At 33.9% G+C, this 20,699-nt stretch overlaps 10 protein-coding genes and 2 non-coding genes across 12 annotated transcripts; 6 read left to right on the forward strand and 6 right to left on the reverse strand.

Annotated features, from left to right (window-relative positions):
• Nucleotides 1-24: 24 nt before the first annotated feature.
• Nucleotides 25-1,353, reverse strand: NAEGRDRAFT_50940 (uncharacterized protein; the record flags this gene model as incomplete). The annotated part of the gene is made up of 1 exon (XM_002674397.1): nt 25-1,353. The coding sequence occupies one exon, from the start codon at nt 1,351-1,353 to the stop codon at nt 25-27; it is 1,329 nt and encodes a 442-aa protein (XP_002674443.1).
• Nucleotides 1,354-1,845: 492 nt separating this feature from the next.
• Nucleotides 1,846-4,350, forward strand: NAEGRDRAFT_70406 (uncharacterized protein; the record flags this gene model as incomplete). The annotated part of the gene is made up of 3 exons (XM_002674305.1): nt 1,846-1,897; nt 1,987-2,084; nt 2,332-4,350. 3 exons carry the CDS (start codon nt 1,846-1,848, stop codon nt 4,348-4,350), a joined length of 2,169 nt encoding a protein of 722 aa, XP_002674351.1.
• A 90-nt stretch (nt 4,351-4,440) lies between these two features.
• Nucleotides 4,441-6,514, reverse strand: NAEGRDRAFT_55845 (uncharacterized protein; the record flags this gene model as incomplete). Its single annotated transcript, XM_002674398.1, has 3 exons — nt 4,441-4,648; nt 4,705-4,769; nt 4,843-6,514. The coding sequence occupies 3 exons, from the start codon at nt 6,512-6,514 to the stop codon at nt 4,472-4,474; spliced, it is 1,914 nt and encodes a 637-aa protein (XP_002674444.1). The 3' UTR covers nt 4,441-4,471.
• Nucleotides 6,515-6,878: 364 nt separating this feature from the next.
• NAEGRDRAFT_70408 (silent information regulator family protein) lies at nt 6,879-8,676 on the reverse strand (the record flags this gene model as incomplete). The annotated part of the gene is made up of 2 exons (XM_002674399.1): nt 6,879-7,540; nt 7,587-8,676. 2 exons carry the CDS (start codon nt 8,674-8,676, stop codon nt 6,879-6,881), a joined length of 1,752 nt encoding a protein of 583 aa, XP_002674445.1.
• A 317-nt stretch (nt 8,677-8,993) lies between these two features.
• NAEGRDRAFT_t472 lies at nt 8,994-9,066 on the reverse strand. Its single transcript has one exon. It is a non-coding gene; the product is annotated as a tRNA-Lys (tRNA).
• Nucleotides 9,067-9,525: 459 nt separating this feature from the next.
• NAEGRDRAFT_70409 (uncharacterized protein) lies at nt 9,526-11,352 on the forward strand (the record flags this gene model as incomplete). Its single annotated transcript, XM_002674306.1, has 1 exon — nt 9,526-11,352. One exon carries the CDS (start codon nt 9,526-9,528, stop codon nt 11,350-11,352), a length of 1,827 nt encoding a protein of 608 aa, XP_002674352.1.
• Nucleotides 11,353-11,453: 101 nt separating this feature from the next.
• Nucleotides 11,454-12,593, forward strand: NAEGRDRAFT_70410 (uncharacterized protein; the record flags this gene model as incomplete). Its single annotated transcript, XM_002674307.1, has 1 exon — nt 11,454-12,593. One exon carries the CDS (start codon nt 11,454-11,456, stop codon nt 12,591-12,593), a length of 1,140 nt encoding a protein of 379 aa, XP_002674353.1.
• A 301-nt stretch (nt 12,594-12,894) lies between these two features.
• Nucleotides 12,895-13,833, forward strand: NAEGRDRAFT_70411 (uncharacterized protein; the record flags this gene model as incomplete). The annotated part of the gene is made up of 1 exon (XM_002674308.1): nt 12,895-13,833. The coding sequence occupies one exon, from the start codon at nt 12,895-12,897 to the stop codon at nt 13,831-13,833; it is 939 nt and encodes a 312-aa protein (XP_002674354.1).
• Nucleotides 13,834-13,897: 64 nt separating this feature from the next.
• On the forward strand, nt 13,898-13,970 carry NAEGRDRAFT_t464. The gene has a single exon. It is a non-coding gene; the product is annotated as a tRNA-Lys (tRNA).
• A 574-nt stretch (nt 13,971-14,544) lies between these two features.
• NAEGRDRAFT_80621 (uncharacterized protein) lies at nt 14,545-16,146 on the reverse strand (the record flags this gene model as incomplete). Its single annotated transcript, XM_002674400.1, has 4 exons — nt 14,545-15,397; nt 15,491-15,553; nt 15,600-15,987; nt 16,076-16,146. 4 exons carry the CDS (start codon nt 16,144-16,146, stop codon nt 14,567-14,569), a joined length of 1,353 nt encoding a protein of 450 aa, XP_002674446.1. The 3' UTR covers nt 14,545-14,566.
• Nucleotides 16,147-16,568: 422 nt separating this feature from the next.
• Nucleotides 16,569-16,973, forward strand: NAEGRDRAFT_70413 (uncharacterized protein; the record flags this gene model as incomplete). Its single annotated transcript, XM_002674309.1, has 1 exon — nt 16,569-16,973. One exon carries the CDS (start codon nt 16,569-16,571, stop codon nt 16,971-16,973), a length of 405 nt encoding a protein of 134 aa, XP_002674355.1.
• A 144-nt stretch (nt 16,974-17,117) lies between these two features.
• On the reverse strand, nt 17,118-20,434 carry NAEGRDRAFT_50947 (uncharacterized protein; the record flags this gene model as incomplete). The annotated part of the gene is made up of 2 exons (XM_002674401.1): nt 17,118-18,330; nt 18,582-20,434. The coding sequence occupies 2 exons, from the start codon at nt 20,432-20,434 to the stop codon at nt 17,118-17,120; spliced, it is 3,066 nt and encodes a 1,021-aa protein (XP_002674447.1).
• Nucleotides 20,435-20,699: the final 265 nt, after the last annotated feature.

The raw sequence follows: 20,699 nt of genomic DNA on the forward strand, positions 1-20,699 counted from the left end.
ATAGAAATCAATTATAAATACTATTTACAAAATTATACATAGAGAAGGGCCATCTGTAGTATCTTCGTCATTCCTCTTTCTCTTCTTTGGTTGGTTTGCATTTTTCAAGAATTTTTCTGGAACTTGAACATGCTCCACAATTTCAAAGTCGTGTGTAAAGTTTCCATCCTCTACAGGTTGTATTTGTGGAGTAATTTCGGTATTTTGTTCTGAAACTAATTGTTTCAGATCCAAATCCTTTAGCTCGAATTTCTTATATACAGCCTCTGCATCTTTCCATATTTCGTGAGGTTCTGGGATTTCAAATTCTTTCACTGCTCCAACTTCTTTAGCTGGAAGGAGATCAGGAACCTCTGATGGCATAGATTGATGGTACACGAGAGAATTCTCACGTGAATACTTCTCGGTAAATCTTTGAATTTCTGATTCCACTAATTTATATTCATTTTCCAAACTTGCCTTGTCAAATTGAGTGAATAACATTTTAGAATATTCTTTGTAAATACTCTTTGAATTTTCAAAAAGCTTGGAGGCCTCCTCCATTAATTTCATGGCCTTTCCATTTTCATCATTCTTGTTATAATCAAATGCTGAATATACATGAGAAAGAATATTGTAAAATGAAACCTTAAGTAATAAATGGACTTTGAGCTTTGGCTCCTCTGACTTGACATATTTCATAGCCTCCTTATACTTTTCGTGGACAAACATTGAGAGTTTGGCAATAGACTCCAGAGATGTCAACTCTTTTTCTAGAGCAATTCTAATGGCCAGCTCCTGAGCTTGGGCTCTTGTAATGCAATACATCATATTGCACATGTCGACAGAGTTACTCTGAGTAAATTTCATTCCACCATAATTTGTCTTGAATTGAACTGCAACATTTTCAGCACAAAACTTCCACAATGAAGCTGACCTCAAAATTAATTGAAGTGCTTGCTTTTTGTCAAATACCATTCTTTCATTTGCAAAGTTTAACAAAGAAACACTGGCAGTACTGAGCATCATTAGCATTTCATATAGGGCATCATTGCTTTCCACCTTGATGGAATTATGCCACCAATTATATACAGAAATGAACTGCAACTTGCTTAACATTGGAAGTGTCTTGGAATCAACTTTCACTTCTTCCTCCTCCTCTTCCTCTTCCTCACGAACCATAACTCCAGCACCTCCACTTGAAGATGCTCTGTTTCCAGATGATGATTTCTTTGATTTCTCCTCCTGTTTGGTCTCTTGTTCCTTATCATCAACCATCGGAGCTGACAAATCCCAAACCAATCCAACCAAGACACTCACATACTCCATAATCTTGTTATATAATTCTTCATTATCTTTTTCAACCATCAACATTTTCCCATTTGAAAATAACAAACTTACAACTTTTTTGTTCCATCAAATTCCTAACTTGTTCCCTCTTTTCCATCAATATTTTGGCCAACTCTCCATCAAATGATTTACAATGCCTCTCAAACATCTTTTCAAATACACATCGATTCGTCACTCTGATCGCAAATAAACAATTCAAATTTCCATCCAAGGCTTTTCTTCCCTCCGAAGCATACTCCACCAACAAGTGGAAAGGTGGAAAATCTCGATTGCCTGGTAGTTGTGGAGGCATTTTTTTAGATTTGAATTTGCCGCCAATTCGAAAAGATTTTCACCCTTATGTAACACGCATATTTAAAAAATTTACTGTAAATAATTTCTAAAACAAGTATTTAGTATTGAATTCAATAGTATTTGTAATATTTAATACAAACAATTGTTTCATTTACAAAGTGTTGAAAAGGAACTTGAGAATCAATCAAATGTCAACTACATACTTCAACAAACATAAAAAAAATGTCATACGGTCGATCTAAGAAGAAGAGTATTTTCGGAGGCTTTTTTAAAAGTATGTTTTTTCAAAATATTGACATTCAATTAATTATTATCATCATTAAATACTTAAATTATTTAAATATTTTGTAAACTATTTAATAGGTAATGACAATGAAGTAAATTTGGAAGATTATGCTCTCAGTCAATGGACTACGCAAATGGTAGTTTCTTGGTTAAAAGACCAAGGACATGATAAGAAGGTAATTTTATATCTTTAATATTATATGTTATATAGTTAAATACTATTTTGTAAACTATTTAAAAATTACACCAACAACAACAACAATATAACAAAAAAAAACGGAAATATAATTGGACATTTTCATCATATGATTTTACAACAACAATAACAAAATTCCAAAAAAAACCATATCATTGTAATAATATTTAAATATTTTAAATATTAAATAATATTTAAATATTTTAAATATTAAATAATATTTATAGGTTTACAAAATATTTGAAAAGAACAAAATAACAGGAGCTTTCTTTTGTCAAAATGTAACCAAAGCAGATATCATCCGTTTAGGATTTACACCTGGAATGTCAATCACACTTCACAATCAAATTGAAAAATTAATTGAAAGAATGAAATCCATCAATCCCTATAATGTAATTCTCAGTAGTAGACCACATCATCCAAGTAATACTACAAATAATCAGAGTTCAAATAGTATTGCTAGTTCAAGTTCTTTGAGTTTATCTTCTAGAAATAGTATGAAATATGATGGTGCTGCTTTGGCACAATTGAGTGGATTGAATGGAGTTGATCCAAAGGATTCGAATAATGTGTTATTGACACCACCTCGTCCAAGTTTAGTTTCGAAAGGTTCGACAGGAAGTATTATGGCACTCACAACACAAACTTCACCACTCAATATTTCACAATCATCTCCAGGATTTTCTGAAAAGGATATTCCAATGTTTGCTCATCATCAACGTAAATTTTCAATGGCAATTCAAAATCAAGGTCCATTAACATCAACAAATGGTGAAGAGAATGTGTTTGTTGAACCTGCTTATTCTTCAACTGGAGCATTGTCAATTGCAGATATTGAAATTGAGGATGATTACTTTTTGAAAATGGAAATGGAATCATTTACTGTGGGTAGCAAACAAGAAGAAGAGAAGGAACTTCAAGAATTCCTTTCTGAACCAACTGTTGCCGGTGAAAATACTCCATCAGTTGTCGATCAAACTCCATCCTCTCCTGGAACTAATAGTCCAACAAGTGGAAACTCATCACCAATTAGTACAACTAGCACCAGTAGTGTTGCAAATAATAGTTCCAGTAATAATATCATTTCATCGGCATCTTCACCAACAACCAATTCAAAATACTTGTTGGTTCCTGTTGCTCCAATGGAGAAAGTTCCAGAAGAATATGCAGCTGCCTATGAATTTTGCCTGACCAATCTGAGATTACTTCCATTTGAAGTGAATAATATCAAAGCAGTAGCTCAGGATTTGGTTATTCCAGAAAGATTCATGTTTAAATATTGTAATATCAAACATTATATGCCAGATGATGATGAAGACGAAACTGGTTCTGAAAGAGCATCAGTTGTCAGAACAATGACCAAGACTTTTTTGAAAGTACAATTTGTTATCAATGCTACAGATCGTGGTGTTTGGTTTAAAATGCAGAGACAATATAAGAATCAACTGAAAGGATACAAACCACACAAATTCGGATCTTTCTATCCAGCTCTTTTAATTGGACCATTCCTTTTCGAATATACATCACATGGTTTTGCATTGGTGAGAATTTCCAAATCAAAGAGAGTTGTAGGTCATGAAATCACAACAATTACAGGTGCTGATAAGGTGAAGGAATTACTTCAAAAGGTTTCACAGGTGTGCTGTGAATTCAATGGTTCACGAAAGTTTGACATTCAAAAGAATAATCCAATGAGCTTTGTCTATGCAGTTTTGGATAAACTCAAAATTAGAAAATCAATTGAAAATCACTTAGGAAAAGGTTGCATCAAAGCTTTCATTCAAAATTTGGAAAAATTTGGATATTACAGCATGACACTCAATTTACCAAAACAATTAGCAACCTTGTTAGGAAAGGAAGAATATATCATTGACAGCCATAAGGACTTGGATGAACTTCATATTAATATTCAAACTAACTTCCCAGAGTACTTTGATGTTGAAGGTAAAATGGATGAAACTCTCTTACAATCATTTGACATTTCATTCTGGTATCTCCATCATGAAAATAAGACAGTTGAAGATTTCAAACCTGCATATTCTGGAAAAATCTGTAAGTGTCCATTCAACATGTTAGAAAAGCACCCAATTGATATGATTGAAAGCGTATCAAAGTCCAATTACCGAGGTGCCAAACATCATATGCAAAATGTTCTGCCAACGAGACCAGCTTATGGGCTCGCCTCTGTGTCTTCATCTGCTAACTTGACTGAAATGGGATCACCAACAAGTGAAACCAAGTGTTGAAAATAAATTATTCTAATATTTATTATTAACAACAATTGAATTGAACAATTTCACATGTCACTCAGAAGGAAATTAAGGAAATAAGGGATTAATTTTAAAATATTTTTTAATTACAAAAAGTTTATCTTCTGTCCTTCTTACCAATCGTTGTCTTACCACTGAACAAGTGCTTTGGCATCATATTGTAAACAACGTGATCTGTTTCAGCACGTTTACCTTCAGCTTGTATTGTCTTAACCTTCTTATTACGCAAATCAACAGCAGCAGCTTGCTTCTTTGGATCTTTGATACCAGCAAACTTACCAATCTTGGCAACAAGAGGATTGTGAGGTGTCAAAGTACGAGTTCTCTTACCGAGAGCAGTGTCATCAATATCAACAGAATCATATTCAGCAGCAGCACGCTTTTCAGAAGCACTTCTATTCATGGCCATCTTGCTTTCACTTCTGGCTCTAGCACCAACACTCGAAACAGCAAGCTTGTGAGTTCTACCTGATGAAGTAGTTCTAGCAACTGAGTTGGATCTAGCCTTATCCAAAGCTTCTTCTGGAACACCTCTGTTCTTAAGTTCACCAACAATTGACTTCAAATCAATTGGTTTATCCTTTCTTGTCAACTTAGGATGGTTAGTATTCTTATTATACTTGTTAGTTTGAATGATAATTGCCTTCTTATCAACAATCTTTTGGTAGTCATCTTCTTCATCAGAGTCAACAAAGTATTCTTCGTCGGCATAGTTAACACCTCCTTCGAATCCACCTTCTTCTCTGAGTCTTTCTTCTTCTTCAGCTTCGAGTTCTTCCAATCTCTTTTCAATTTCTGGATCCACAAAGTCAGCAATATTCTTTCCGTTAATAAATTCTGGAATAATATCATATTTCCATTCTTCGTTCTTTAAAAGATAATGCTTCTTATAATCTGGCATGTAAACACCAGAACCACCTCCTTCATTTTCAAGATGTTTTTCAGTGATTCTTTCGTCTTCCATTTCATTTTCGATATTTCTCTTCAAAATGACGCTTTCTGGGATTTGTGGCACTCTTGTAATGTCATCTCTCTTCTTTGGAAGAGCCAAGTGAACTCTGTTCAAAATATTTTCAACTGACTTCTTACCATGACTCATCTTAGCTTCAACTCTGTTTTGGAGCAACAAATCACAAGCTTTAGTTTTAACTTCATTCAAACCAGATTGGTCAATGTTACTGATAGCAAGCATATCACTACACATATCAGCAACTTCTTGCAACATCTTCTTGTGTAAATCGCTCAATTCGTCATATTTAACCAAGTCAACCTTTGTTAAAACCAACAAAACTGGTTTACCAGCAAAAAGTGGTTTGACATTCTTGAAAAGGTCACATTGTTGTTGAATGTTGTATCCACAAGTTTCACTCATATCTAACAAATATAAAATAGTAGAACGCAAGTGAGCCATAGCTGTTATACTTTGCATTTCAATTGTGTTACGTTGTTCAAGTGGATGGTCCAAAATACCTGGTGTATCAATCAATTGCCATTTCAAATAACGATATTCCATATGACCAACAAACAAGGATTTGGTTGTGAAAGGATAAGGTTGAACATCAACTTGAGCACGTGTCATATTATTCATAAAACTAGATTTACCAACGTTTGGATAACCAACTAGAATCAAAGTACGTGATGATGGATCAATAGAAGGTAAACGAGCCAAGTGTTGTCTGACTTGTTCAAGATAGATAAGTGATGAATTTTGTTTAGTCAATACTGTAATCATTCTACCCAAAGCAGCTCTCTTCAATTGTTTGCAACGATATAAAGAGTCACCATATTTAAGTAAACGAACATAATCTCTACCAATAGCATCAACAAGATTTCTGCAGGTACTTAATTGACCCAAAGCAAGCTTGTAGTGATCCTTATCATAGAGAACGTTCATCAAATCCTCATAGAATGGGTGAATATCTCCCAATCGTGGGAATTCATCAAGGATGAGAGTAATTTTATCGTGGATGGCTTGTTGACAAAATTTAACTTTTCTCATGTAGAATCTTCTAATACGATTGATAGCATATTGAGGGTGAATTTCGGTTGGTGTTTTTCTTTGTGTTTTCGAAAGAACAATGTCCATAAATTCTCTTCCGTTAGGAACTGGTGTAATCTTCTTAAAATTATAAACGACCATTGTTATATATTAGTTTTTTTAGTGGTAGTATTAATGATGAATGATGGAGAGAAGAGGTTTTACTTTGTGTGCGGAGGTGTATCTGTTTTTACTAGTACAAAGTAAAAGGAGGAAGATATGAGGGTGGTTGTTATTTTTTTTCTCGACAGAAATTTTTTGAAAAGGCTCTCAACAAAATGTTGCAAGTTTTTCTTCTTGGCAATTGTTGAAGTTATTTTGAAAGATTCACGAGTTGATGATGATTGTGTGAGGTGCAATGGAAAGTAATCAGAAAAGAATGGAAGGAAATTATATAGATAGAATTTTACTATATTGTTAAATAGTTCATGATCTAATTTGAACTAATTTTGTGTTCAATTATTATTTACTTATCGGAAGAATGAAGAGCATCAACGGAAGTATCAATATTGTTAATCTCTTGCAATTCTGTCATTAGTAGAGTCATAAAGAGATCAGTTTTGGAGAAGACTCTCACATTGGATTGCTTGTCGTAAGGAGTTTTCTGCAAATTAACAATACACATCAGATTATTGACATTCATCTTGGGTAATTGAGCAGCTGGATTCACGAGCATTGAGGTTCCAAGAACAATGGATAGATCACATTTCTCTGAATGTGAGATGGCACTCTCAAGTTCTTTTGGTGGCAAGGTTTCATTGAAATGTACAATGGTGTCAATTAGTTCACCTCCACAACTTTCACACAAACTACCAGTCAAGTGATCTCTAAAGTTTTCAACAGTTTTACAAACATCATATCCTCTCAAATATTCCTTCTTGCATTTCTTACATACTTCAAGGAAGCAATTACCATGTAATTCAGATAAGTGAGCTGGTTCAAGACCACTTCTTCTATGAAGACCGTCCACGTTGGTTGAAATAACAAACTTTACCAAACCAATCTTGACAAGATGAGAAACAGCATAGTGTGTAAATGTTGGAAGAGCTTGTTCAATTTCAATGTTCTTAATTTCATTAGCTTTTCCTTCATTGGTTAAAGTCCAACATCCTTTTGGTCCACGATAATCTTTTCATTGTGAGTATATAATTGACTATTGGAATAAGAAACTTACCTGGAATTTTGGCACTTGTGGAAATACCTGCTCCTGAATAAATACAACAGTGTTTAGAATTCTTAATTAGATCTGCCATTTGTTTTGCCTTTTCTTGTACAACTTGTTCTTCTTCTTCATATTCCTTGGCATCTTCAGTAAGTCCTGTCACTGCTCCAATTCCTTTTCCAGAACCAACATTTTCACCAAAACCAATACAATCAAGAAGATGCTTTTCTTTTGTTTCAGTCTTGTTTAGTTTCTTGTCAAAATTCTTAATTTGATCCAAAAAGGAAGAAGAGACTGACTCTGTGGTAACTTGTGGAGTTGGAGTAGTTGTAGCATTAGAGATTGGTTGAGAAGGAGGGACCGGAACACTTGTGCTCTTTGTAGTTTCACCCTTTTTCTTAATAACAGGTGTCATGAAATTTTTCATTTTCTTTTCAAACTCTCTTTGAATTGCATCCTTCTTTTCCTTCTCTTCAAAAGTTGAGACGTAACCACTTCCCTCACGAATAGCCACAACTGTTTCTAGACTAATTGTGTTTGGGCTGTTTGAAAATCTTGAAATGAACTGAAGCGAATTTTTCATATCTTTTCCCAATTTCATTTCCGACAAGGATGGTATATCAATTGTGAATTCTTGAAGAATTTTGCCACTATCTGTTTCAATAGAGAACTTGGTATTCCTAATATTGTAATTGGAAACAATCTTCATTTGTGAAAGAATATCATTAAGATCAACAATGTTGCTAAATTGTTCTTCAGAGATGATAAATGCAATTCTGCAATTTTTCACAGAATCTAATTGAAGAGTTTTGACCTTTTTAACTCCAATAGATAATTTACAATCTCTGCATTTCAAAAATTCAACAAAACCAGTGGTGATTGATTCAACATCAACAACCACAGTTGTATCCTTATTATCTTCCATTATAATTTTCATACATTTTTGTGCTTGAAGAAGAAGTGTTGATCTTTCGCATTGGGTAACATATACCAAATCTTGAGGAGAGAATTTGCTTTCTACCCTTCCCGATGAGTCATCTACAACTCCCTTGATCATAAAAGGGGATTTTGGGGTGAAATTTAAGGTAGGTAATCTAGTCATTTTTTTAATGTTAAAAAAACTTGATTATTTACCATTATTCAAATGCTGATAAAGGAGAGTTCATATTTCCTTGATCGATTACTGTCAAGTATAATTCATCTCTGCAGATTATTTATTGCTAAGGTAATTACCTTTTTTAAATCTGAAAAGAATGCACTAGGCAATTCATGCTTGGAGAATGCTGAAAAAGAGAAAAATAAAATATGAATCCTCTTTTATTTTTGTATCTGAAATGAGGTATTTCAAATAACTCATTTCTTCTTTGTATATTTCAAATAAATAAAACAGTGCTGCAAAAGAGAAATAAAATATGAAATCGCCCACCGTGGGGGTCGAACCCACGACCACAAGGTTAAGAGCCTTGCGCTCTACCGACTGAGCTAGACGGGCTACATTAACTACATCTATACTATTAATTAACAAGCCTTAGTGTGGCCTTACAATAAGTAAGACATAGGTTGAAATTATGGTATGATTATGGTTACAATATATATTTGAAATTATTAAAGAACCTACAATTGCTTTTAACTTTACAATCTTGGTATTGCCTATTTGATTTGATGCTTTCTTCAACACCTCCACTTTTCAGGAAGAAAGTAGTAATATGGTGCAACAAGATGAAGTCTGATTCAGTATCACTTTGTACAAACGTAACAATCCAGCATTAAATTCATCTCTGGAAGAGAATGAAGTTTATCATTATCAAGCACCTCAAGCACAAGATTATATTTCATAGAAGAATGTGATACTCTTTTTTTTATTATTGAATTTAGAAACCAAACAAATAATAGCTTGTTGCCTGTTCTTTCAAAAACTAGTAGTTGTGGAAAAAATGGACAGACCAAAAAAATGGCTCAACACCTTCCTCATGACATTCTTCATCACATTTTTACGAGCTATGCATCACTTGATCAATATTTAAATGGTCTCATGCTTGTTTGTAGCCATTGGTATGAAACAACAAAATACGAAAGGTTTTGGTTAGTAACTTTGGACAAACTTCTCTGCACTGAAATTCAAGCTATAAAAGATCCTCGACAATTCGGAGGAGAACAAGTGCAACATTTCCCATTCAATGAACATGTTGAGAGGGTGTTGGCCATAACTTTCGAGGCCATCGGTAGAGAAAGAGAAAGATATCTCAAGAAATTGCTGAATAGAAGGCAACATTTAATTATCGACATGAAACCATTCAAAAAGAGGAAAGAGCAAAATAGAGATATTTATGGAGAAACATTCAAGTGGAGAACTGTTCAGTTCATCAGAGAAAAAAGAAGGAGAATTATGGCTTTGGAAATGGTGATAATGGCAATGGAATTTGAGAGTGATGTTTTGAATGAGCAATTATTCGAAGCAAAGTGGAATGAAATTATTGAATTTATTCGTGAAAATGGAATTTATGATTTGAAAACTGTCTCAAATTTGAGAATTTTACAATCATCTACAACTATTTTTCATATTCTACTGAAACAATGGAAGATACATTTTAAAAATCAATTTGTAGATTCTAAATGTCTTGAGAAATTTATTCATTTCTTCCTTTGTGAATGTAATTTAAATATTTCTCCCTATGTAGATCTATTGGTTAGTATGGAAATGAATATTCAACGATTAAACAATAAGGTATTCATCAAAAAGCTAACTAATGAGGTGAAATCTAGTAGAAAAACAGGAGTACCACCAAAGACATTATTGTTATTGATTCAAAATTGTAACATGTACCGACAAGATGAAGCGCAATTTATAAGAATATTTATTGAAATGTTGAAAAACAAAAAACATTTTCATGATCAAATGGTTAATCCATATCTTAATCAGTATTTAGGATCGGTTGTCCCTAGTATTTTCTGCATAGAACTATATTTAAAGGATTTGAATATCACTCAGTGCAAAGATTATAAGCATTACAATATGGTAAATTCTATCTGTAGAGACATAGAGTATGTATATAGTGAGGAAGTTGTGAAAATTATACAGAGAGCTCATTCTGAGTTTGGACTAGGTCTAAATATTCCACTTCCTGAAAGCTTAGTTCATGAAAAAAACAAATTGCCACTTCTTAAATTCCTGATTGAAAATGGTTCAGATGTAAATTCACCTCCTCCAGGAACACTTTATTGCTATGGATATACTTTGATTCAATATATTCGACAATGTAGATCAGGTAGTTCAACAAGTGATGAAATAATTTATCTAGTCGAACACGGTGCTGTTCTCCCAGAGGATTCTAATAGTTACGGCATAAGAGTAGATAATGTATTTGATGCATATTTTGATAGAGAAGAAAAGTATTTACCAACCTTAAAGTTTCTTGTTGAAAAATTTGGAAAGAGATTAACAAGTGGAACTGAGTGGTTGATGAATATTCACAGAACGCGGAGTAATGGCTCAACAATTGAAGGATTTTGTCAAGTTTTAATGTATTATGAGAGTTTGGATGTTTTACGTGATTTACTTAATAAGGGAGGTTTTCTTCTACTTGTGAAAATCTACTGTTTTTGGGATGAATATTATGCAAGGGAATCAGATGTTGGGAAAAAGAAAGAGTTAAGGGAATTCCTTAAAAGTAAGCTTGACATTGTAATTGATGATACTCTTATAGAAGTTTGTATTGAGGATTCCAAAGAAATCAATGAAGAAAATGGTTTCTATTTTCCAAACGATGACGAATTTTAATAATATTTTCAAATAGCATTCATTACAATGAAACTCTAATCGAACAAAAACATAGATGAGCACGTACAAATTCAATTTTCTCCTCAAAAGAATCAAAAAAAATGCAAACACACCAATTCACCACCGTTTTGACCCGATCACAAGTGCAACAATGTCTAACCTATGAAGATGCCATGCTTGCTAATAAGAATTTATTCATTTCCGATCTGAATAAACATTTAATTCCAATGCGAACTGTCATGGAAATTTCAAATCATGGACCAACTTTGTTCATGCCATGTTATTTGAAAATGTCAAGCCATGATGACGATCAGCACCATTTGGGATTAAAAATTGTATCAGTGAGAAGTAATAATCCTGTTAAATATTCATTAGATTCTGTGAATGGAACAATTTCCTTGTTGAATCATGAAAATGGGTCTCTAATTTGTTTGATGCATGCCAATGATATTACTGGAGTGAGAACTGCTTGTGGAAGTGCTCTTGCAGTTGAAAAATTATTAAACTCATATTCTGGATTCAGTTCAACAGTTGAAAGAATCTATGAAAATTTAGGAATTATGGGATGTGGAACTCAGGGGAAATGTCACATGTTTGCCATGCTCAGAATTGCAAAGAATGTTAAAAGAGTAATCTTGTGGAACCAGACAGAAGAAAGAGGAAGAAATTTAGTTAGAGAACTAGTGGAGAATTTCAAAGCTTCAGAAGATTTACCTTTCAAATTTGTGGCAAGTGAAAGTTCTCAACCTTTGGAAGATTCACATTCGACAAGAATTATTGAAATATCTTTCAATTCAAATGCCAACCAAGTTTCTAACCAATCAGATATTATCTGTTGTTGTACCAATTCTTCAAAGCCATTCTTTGAAACAAATCAAGTAAGAGATGGTACAATTATTACATGTATCGGATCTTATAAGCCATTCATGCAAGAAGTTGAAAGCCAACTGGTTACCAAAAGCAAGGTAATTGCTGATTTGAAAGAGGCAGTATTGGAAGAATCAGGTGATTTGATAATTCCACTGCAAGAAAACTTAATTTCACACGATCATATTCAATGTGAATTGAGTCAACTGATACAATTCACCTCAGAACAAGTGAATGAAAAATTCCAAATTGGAAAGGATATTATAATTTATAAGAGTGTAGGATTTGCTGCTCAAGATTTAGCAGTAGCTCACCAAATTTATCAACGAGCACTCTCTCTCAAAGTTGGTCTTTCCATTAATCTAAACGAATAAAACTCCAGTAAATTTACACGTGTAGTAAACCTTTTGATGCAACCTTGTTTATCAAATGTAGTGTGTTTAAAGCTATCATTTAAAGCTAACTCATTCCTCTAGAAATCACGCGTGATTTCTGGGAATTGAACACACGCATGGTGGTAAGACTGTGCTATGGCACCCTTATCAAAATAACAAAATCTATTTTCATGCAACACTTGTTGGGTGCAGGAAAGGAGTCGAGAGAAGGATGCAGTGTTGCACTCTAAAAAATCAATAAAGAAGTGTCAATTCTATTAGAAAACGAAAATAAAACAAAATGAAAAAAACAACCACTTTCAATTACAGCTCTTCACAAACAAGCACCTCTTCCGGTGTTGGAGTTAACATGAATTTATCAGAATTTGGTAAATTATTAGGTGGCCAACAACCAACCCAACCAAATTATCAGCAACCACAACCAGTTCAACCAATTTATCAACAACCAAATTACCAACAACCACCACAATCGTATCAATACCCACCACAACAATATCAACAACCAAATTATCAGCAACCACAACCATATCAACCAGTTCAGCAACCAAATTATCAACAACCAGGATATCAATATCCACCACAACAATATCAGCAACCAAATTATCAGCAACCACAACCATATCAACCAGTTCAGCCATATCAGCAACCAATTTATCAACCAACTTATCAGCAACCACCAGTTCAGCCAACTCAACCAAAAAAGCCAACTAAAGCTCCAACTCAACAACCAAAAACGTCAACTCAACCAAATTATCAGCAACCACCAGTTCAACCATATCAACAACCAATTTATCAACAGCCAACTGCATTTACACCACAAGTCAGTAGTACCAGTGTTTTAGGTAAGCAAATGATTGATGCATGTAAGAAGAATGCATACACCAGTGACAAATTAAAGACAATTACCACTTATGCTTCATCACAATGTTGTCCAATCAGCGTTTCTGAGCTCAACACCATTTTGAAAATGTTCTCATATGTTTCTGACAAGTTGCAAGCATTGTCAATTTTGAGTAGCTCAAATAATATTGGACCAATGACCACTGCTCAAGCAGCTGAAATAATGAAATCTGTTTCCTATGTCAGTGATAGAATGAAAATATTGGAATATATTGTGACCAGTATTTATGACAGAAAGCAATCAACTGAAACAATTACCAAAATGTTTTCCTATTCATCAGATCAACAAAAAGCCAGAGAGTTATTGTTAAGTAAATAAATTGTTAAAAGTTACTCGCAATCCCCTTAATGATTATTAAGGTAGTATTTTTACAAGTAATGTAGCCCGTCTAGCTCAGTCGGTAGAGCGCAAGGCTCTTAACCTTGTGGTCGTGGGTTCGACCCCCACGGTGGGCGATTTCATATTTTAGTTTCGCTTTTTGTTCTCTTTTATTTATTTTTGTTCTGATATGAAGAAGTATCTACAAATAACTCATTTCTTTTTATTATTTCAAAAACTATTTAATTAAAAAATATTTGAAATTAAAAAACATTAGTCTGACTCCCAGATTTCACTCTCTGATAGCTCATGCTCAGTTCTGCAATCTGACCATCCTACAGTGTGAAGGCTATGATTTGCTCAGTTATCCTGCCTCAACCGGTTCACCTTTCATTAGGACCCTAGTTTCTCCTTATTCATGGGGAGATACTATGGTCACACCGCTATTGGTCAGACAGAACATCGTCACCATATTGCTAACAAAGGAATGAGTCTGAAGAACCATCCCTTTGCCTGACGCTGTGGCAGAGAACCATAACAGCTACCTCCCTACAGTAGCCCAGCTTATCTATTGGGAACGATCAGTCGTTAGTTGAATGGATGGATTAAAAAATAATTACAAGCATTTGGTTTTTAAAAATAAACAATATTAATTTGAACAATCACACAGATTGAGTTTGAGGAATATTGCAAGTAACAGTGAATACTAATATTAAGAAATAAAATAAGTTTACTATTTTTGATCTAACAATGATTGTATGGTTTGTCTCCTCTTAGAAAACATTTCCTTAATCTCTTGTATTTGCTTTTGTTCTTCTTCATCCATATTATTCAATTGTCTCTTCAATTCATCTACATTGAGGGCAGAATACAACTTTTTAAGTTGTTCCATTTCCTCATTATTTACTACTTTTGGTGTGTTATTTTCAACTTTTTTAGGTTGATGTTTCACCATAGTTCCACAATCATCATCATCATCACTGTCATCACTGTCAGTGCCACTATCAGATGAAGAATCATCCTTCTTCACTGGTTTCTTTGTTATTTTTGTTGTTCCTGTTTGATTATTTGTAGGCTTGTGTTGGACTAATGTGTCATATCCTTCATCAGAGTCAGAATCACTGTCACCAGAACTATCCGTATCAGTTTCTTCAGTATCACTTCCATTGTTATCATCATTATCTTCGGCCTTTTTCTTGAAATAATTAAATCTTCCTCCTGCTTCAGCAAATATTTGATTCATCTTTTCAATTAATTCTTGTAAAATTTTAGTTGATTTGGCTCGTTGAATAAATTTGTGTTTAAGAAGATTTTTAGATGATGGTCTTTCAGCTGGATCTCTTACTAAACAATAAGCAACAAAATCTCTAAATTCTTCAGACCATTTTTCAGGGTTTGAAAGTGTTGGTGGAGGTCTGTTTGGAATCATGAAAATTGCACGCATTGGATGAATTCCATGAAGAGGTGGCTTTCCTTCAGCCATTTCAATGGCAGTAATACCCAGTGACCAAACATCAGCAGTTCCGTCATATTCAGTTTCTTGAATTACTTCAGGTGCCATCCACTGTTATAATAATAATAATAACAACACGTTAATATTATTTAATGAAGGTAATAATGTTAAATATAAAACAGTTAAAATCATTAAAATACTTACATAAGGAGTACCTATCACTGTTCTTCTCTTGGAAATTGTATTATTTAATTGTGCACTAACACCCTAAAGAAGAAAATCGGATCAAGTTGTAAATACAATGTATACTTACGAAATCAGCTAGTTTTACATCTCCTTCATCAGTGAGAAGAATGTTTCCTGCCTTTATATCACGGTGAATCTTCTTTTGAGAGTGTAAATAAACAAGACCTTTCAATGCTGATGAACAAATAGCAGCAATTTGTGGTTCAGTCAACATTGGTCCAAGAACTGTAAGTAAATCCTGCACGGAACCTCCTCCACAATATTCAATAGCAATTTGGAGTTCTTGATCTTGTTTGTATGCTCCATAATAATTTACAATATATGGTGATTCACAAGCCTTTAAAATGTTAATTTCCTTCTCAACTTCGGCAATATCATTTTCAACTGGTACACATTTCAATGCATAAATATGACCATCGTTTTTATTCATCACTTTCCAAACAACACCATATGAACTAAGTATCATCATAGTAAAAAAATATTAATTTATAATAATACAACATTGTTTATATTATTAATAATCTAATGAAAGAGATCTCTTACCCTTCTCCCAACAACTCTAATCTTTGATACACAGTGTTGGTATCAACTCCCGTTACATATAATGAAGACATTTTTTCTATTATTGTTCTCTCTTTTCATTTTATCTAAAGGATAAGAAGACAAATGATGATGAGCCAATCAGAAGTTTTCTCGCAGGAGAGCATCACCCACTCTGTTTATTAAATAGATTAACCACTGTCCGTAAAGGGTGATGTTGTGATTGAGGGATTATCAAACGGATACTTTGCAATGTGATAAATAGGCATTCGAATGACTTTTTTGCTGTGATGTTTTGTAGCATCCCAAAATAATATCAGGAAGTTGAATAAATATTTAATAGTGAACTGATTAGCAAGCAATTTTTAATTCTAACATGATGTGCTAAGAGAAGTGCATTGAAACTCATAAAAAGATCAAATCATCTTATAAATTTCTTCTTTGAAGGTGGATTGTTTTAATAATAAAATAACGCAATTAATATTAATAAATAAAAATGAGCAGCAACATTGGAATACCTATCAAGCTTTTACATGAAGCCGAATCACATATAATATCACTGGAAACAAAATCGGGTGAACTCTACAGAGGAAAACTTATTGAAGCCGAAGATAGTATGAATGTACAACTTGTGGATGTTACTGTAACACATAGAAATGGCCAACAATCTGCCATGAATACTGTATATATTAGAGGAAGTAAAATTAGATACTTTGTTTTGCCGGATATTCTTCAAAAAGCACCAATGTTTAAAGTTGTTGATTCAACTGTAAAAGGTCAAGGAAGAGGATATGGTTCTCAAACTAAAGTACATAGAGGTTCAGGACTTGGACTCGGATATGGTGTCGGTAGAGGAAGAGTTACAGCTCGAGGAGGTGGACGAGGTGGATCATCTAAATAATTTCATCATTATATTTTACAATCATCATTATCATCAATTTATTTATTCTTCAATGTCTGCTCTCTAGATCAATGTGTATTAATAATAAATCATCACATCAACAACTAGTTCTCAAATAATGGATGAATAGTAATAATTTATTGATCATTTAGCTGGCTTTCTTGCAGTATTAGGAAGACTCTTCTTATTCTTCTCTTCATTCATTCTGTCAATTTCTTTCTTCTTTTCCTCTTCAAGAGTTTGTTCCTTCAAAGCAATAATCTGCTTTTGATTTTCAACAAAGCTCTCTTTCATGGATGTGGCTAATGTTTGAAGCTTTTGCTCTGTTATTTCATTAACAAGCTTTTCAAAGGATTTTGATCTTTCAGCTCTTTTCTCTTTGATTTGGGCAATAAGCTTTTCATTTTCTTCCTTCTCTTTTGCTTCTCTGTCTTTTCTATCAGAAGGTGATTCTTCTCGTTTTTCAATCTTGAGCTCGGCTCTAGGGGAATGCTCTTTTTGAGAAAGAATACGAGCAAGATTTTGCTTAATGTACTTTTCTCTTGCTGCTTTTCCCTTATCGGCATGTTGAGCAGTTGTAGTTTCCCACTCTTCTGTCATTTGGTCAATCTTTTGCTTTTTAAGGTTGACTTCCTGGAAAATAATATTAGGTGTTGTGGAAAACATGTCCATAGAGTAGAATAAAGTACTTGCTGAGCTATTTTCACATCCTTCCACGTATTGACTTGCGAGTAGGACTGGTTTGTCTTGTTTGGTTGGTATCTTGGGAGGCTCCTTTTTGGCTTTTTGAGTTGTTGCTGCAGGTTTCTTTGCTGATGCTGGTTTTTTAGCATCCTTTTTGGCAATCTTAGTATCAACAACTACTGGTCTTTCATCTTCGAGCTTGAGATCAGTGAGTGAAGTGTTATTTGCCCTTTCTTTCAAATATTTTTGAAATTCAATCCCAGCATTCTCAAGTCTGCTCTCAAGATATCTCAACGATGTATCTTCATCTATTGCACAGACAAGTAAATATCCAATTGCTAATGTTTTAGTACTTGGAAACACTACCAAGTTGGAGACTACAATCTCACTTTCATTATCAAATGTTTGGAATTCCAACAAAGATGTTGTACTATCATTTTCAACTTTAAATACAGACAGCTTAATAGGAATACTCTCACTAAGGAGGAGCCTAAAGCCCAAGTTGGCCTTCTCACCAGAATCAACTCTATACCTAAATAACTCTCGTTCCTGATTTGTGAAATATCTTCCCTGAAGTGGTAAAGCTTGTAAAGAGAGTGACTTGGCTACATCTAAATCGAAAACATCATTCTCTGATATTGTTTCTAAGGAGTAAGTGGTTGCTTCTAGATCTCTGTTAGGGCAAGCATAGCAGATTAGAGAATATTGCTGAGGACTTGGGAACAGTTTCACAGGGAAGATTCTACCATTGATTGATTTCACAACAGCTGTAGTCTCATTGTTAACAAGCATTAGATGAGTGAAGGGAAGAATGGAGATATCATCCACCAGTAATCGAGCACTAAATACTCCTTCCTTATCAATTATTAATTGGTGGCTAGAAAGGTTTTGATAAATAAAAATAGTACATTATTCAATACTTACATGCTCCAAACTTTCCACTCGTTATTTTTGTGAGTCGGAGATGATAAGGCACCAGTTCTTTGTATGGATTGACTGAGTTTTGTTGTATAAATATCTTCTTGTTTACCAAAAGTTAATGGCTTTTCGCTAATAAATTCGACATATTGATTCTCAATATTCGTAAATCTTATTTCGAAAATGTCAAAATCATCTTTACATGGAAGAGTTACAGGGAGGATGCTATCAAACCCAGAAATTGTAAAGTCATAAATTAGTTTGCTAGGAGTTAGTTTCTTCCAATTACTGGCCTTTTGAATAGACACTTTTGGCTTTACTTCATCCTTGATTCCCATTACCCGTACGAATAACCTAGATGTTTCTGTTACATAGAAAACAATTGGGCTAGTGGTGGTCACATGTTTTCCAAGGAAGGCAACTGTTTTAAATTGTGTAATTTCATGTGCAACATATACGCAGTCAAAGTAGTCTTGCAGTTCTTCCAAGTCAATCCAAAAATCTTTCATTCTTTTTTCAATTCTTCTATCTTGATAACAGAATCCAATTTCAATTTCAAAATCTGCTGTCCAAATAGAAGAATTCTTGTAAGAGTATTTTCCACCCCAAGCAACATCATTTGAAATAATTCTTAGTAAAGTATGACCTTTGAATACAGAAATATCCTCAATTCTGAATAAATTATCTTTTTTAAGTCCTTGTGATTCTATATCTACATCTTTTTTACATTTTAAAAACATTAGTTTTCTCTTAGTTTGATCGCAATCCATTGGTGCCCTACAAAGATATTTAACTAAACTGAAGGTAGATTTCCATTCCTTGTGTGATTGAAGGGAAAGTGTCAGAGGAGAGATTACATCTAGAATACTTTCACATGAAACTGGTTGCATGGAAAAGTCAGAAAATAGGCAAGAGAAGCACCACAGAGGATCTGTAAATGCCAAATGTTCTTCTCCATTTGAAAGAGCAATAATTCCTTTCAAAATTATTGAAGGCCAGAATTCATCATAGGGAGAAATTGGAAACATTATTTTACCATTTGCATCATGTGGGAGCTTATCATCTACTATTACAATTCTTTCTTTTCCTTTGTAACGAAGTTTAATGTAGTATCTTCCCCATGGTGAGATATCAGGTAATACATCACTACCTGGTCGTTTTGGCCATATTCTTTCCCAAAGATAGGATCCAAAAGGAATCATTTCTTTGCATTCCTCAATTTGGTAAAGAGCTGAAACGAATGCCTTGGTCCACCCTCCTTTGTTAGAAATGTCAAGAACTTTGGTGTATTTTTCAAAGTCTTCCACAACAATTTCTTCTTCATCACAATCCAAAGTCAATTCTTGTTGAACAGGAACTGGTTCCTTTTCTTCAACTTTTTTAGTTTTTGATTTAGTTTCGGGAACTGAAGATTTTGGCGGTTCTTTTGCTTTTATCCTCTCGTAGTAAGGATGGGCTGGGAAGAGATCTCTAGATATCCTTGGTTCCCATTTTGATTTGATTGATTTCCATTCCTTGACTTGAGAAGAAAATTCCGAACATTTTTCGTTGAACACTATTTCACTAGAATCCTTTGCAATAACATCTTTAAATGCATCCTCTGTTGTAGACCCTTTTTTCTTACTATTTGATGGAGGTCTCTTATTTGTTTGAGCAGATACTTCTTCAGGATCTCCCAATAATTGTTTATCCCTCTCCATTAATTGTTTTAAAACTTCCTCATTCCACTCTGGAAATACTTTTTCCTCATATTCACTACTGGAGTATATCGTATCGGAGAGAAGAGTGATCTCAACTTTGTCATTCTTTTTCCCTCCTTTGGATGGTGCTTTCTTTGAGAGTGAGGGTGATTTCGACATTTTTTTATAATCTTATTTAAAAAAAATCGTAAAGCGTTTATAATTTTAGGCGCCAAAAAAACTTTCTTCATTTGATGCCCCATAGATGCTTTGTTTTTATTTTATATTAACAATGTGAATATTGGAATGGAAGAAATGCTTTCTTAGCTGCAAGATGCTTGTGGTTTTACATTATCATAGCGGTTATGTTGTATGTGGATTCGGCTTGAGTCACAGTTCAAACCTCTGCTGCCCTCGTTGTCTATTCTCTTCTCACCCTTCCTAT

Source organism: Naegleria gruberi, assembly GCF_000004985.1.
Source record: "Naegleria gruberi genomic scaffold NAEGRscaffold_40, whole genome shotgun sequence".
Taxonomy (NCBI): Eukaryota; Heterolobosea; class Eutetramitea; order Acrasida; family Naegleriidae; genus Naegleria; species Naegleria gruberi.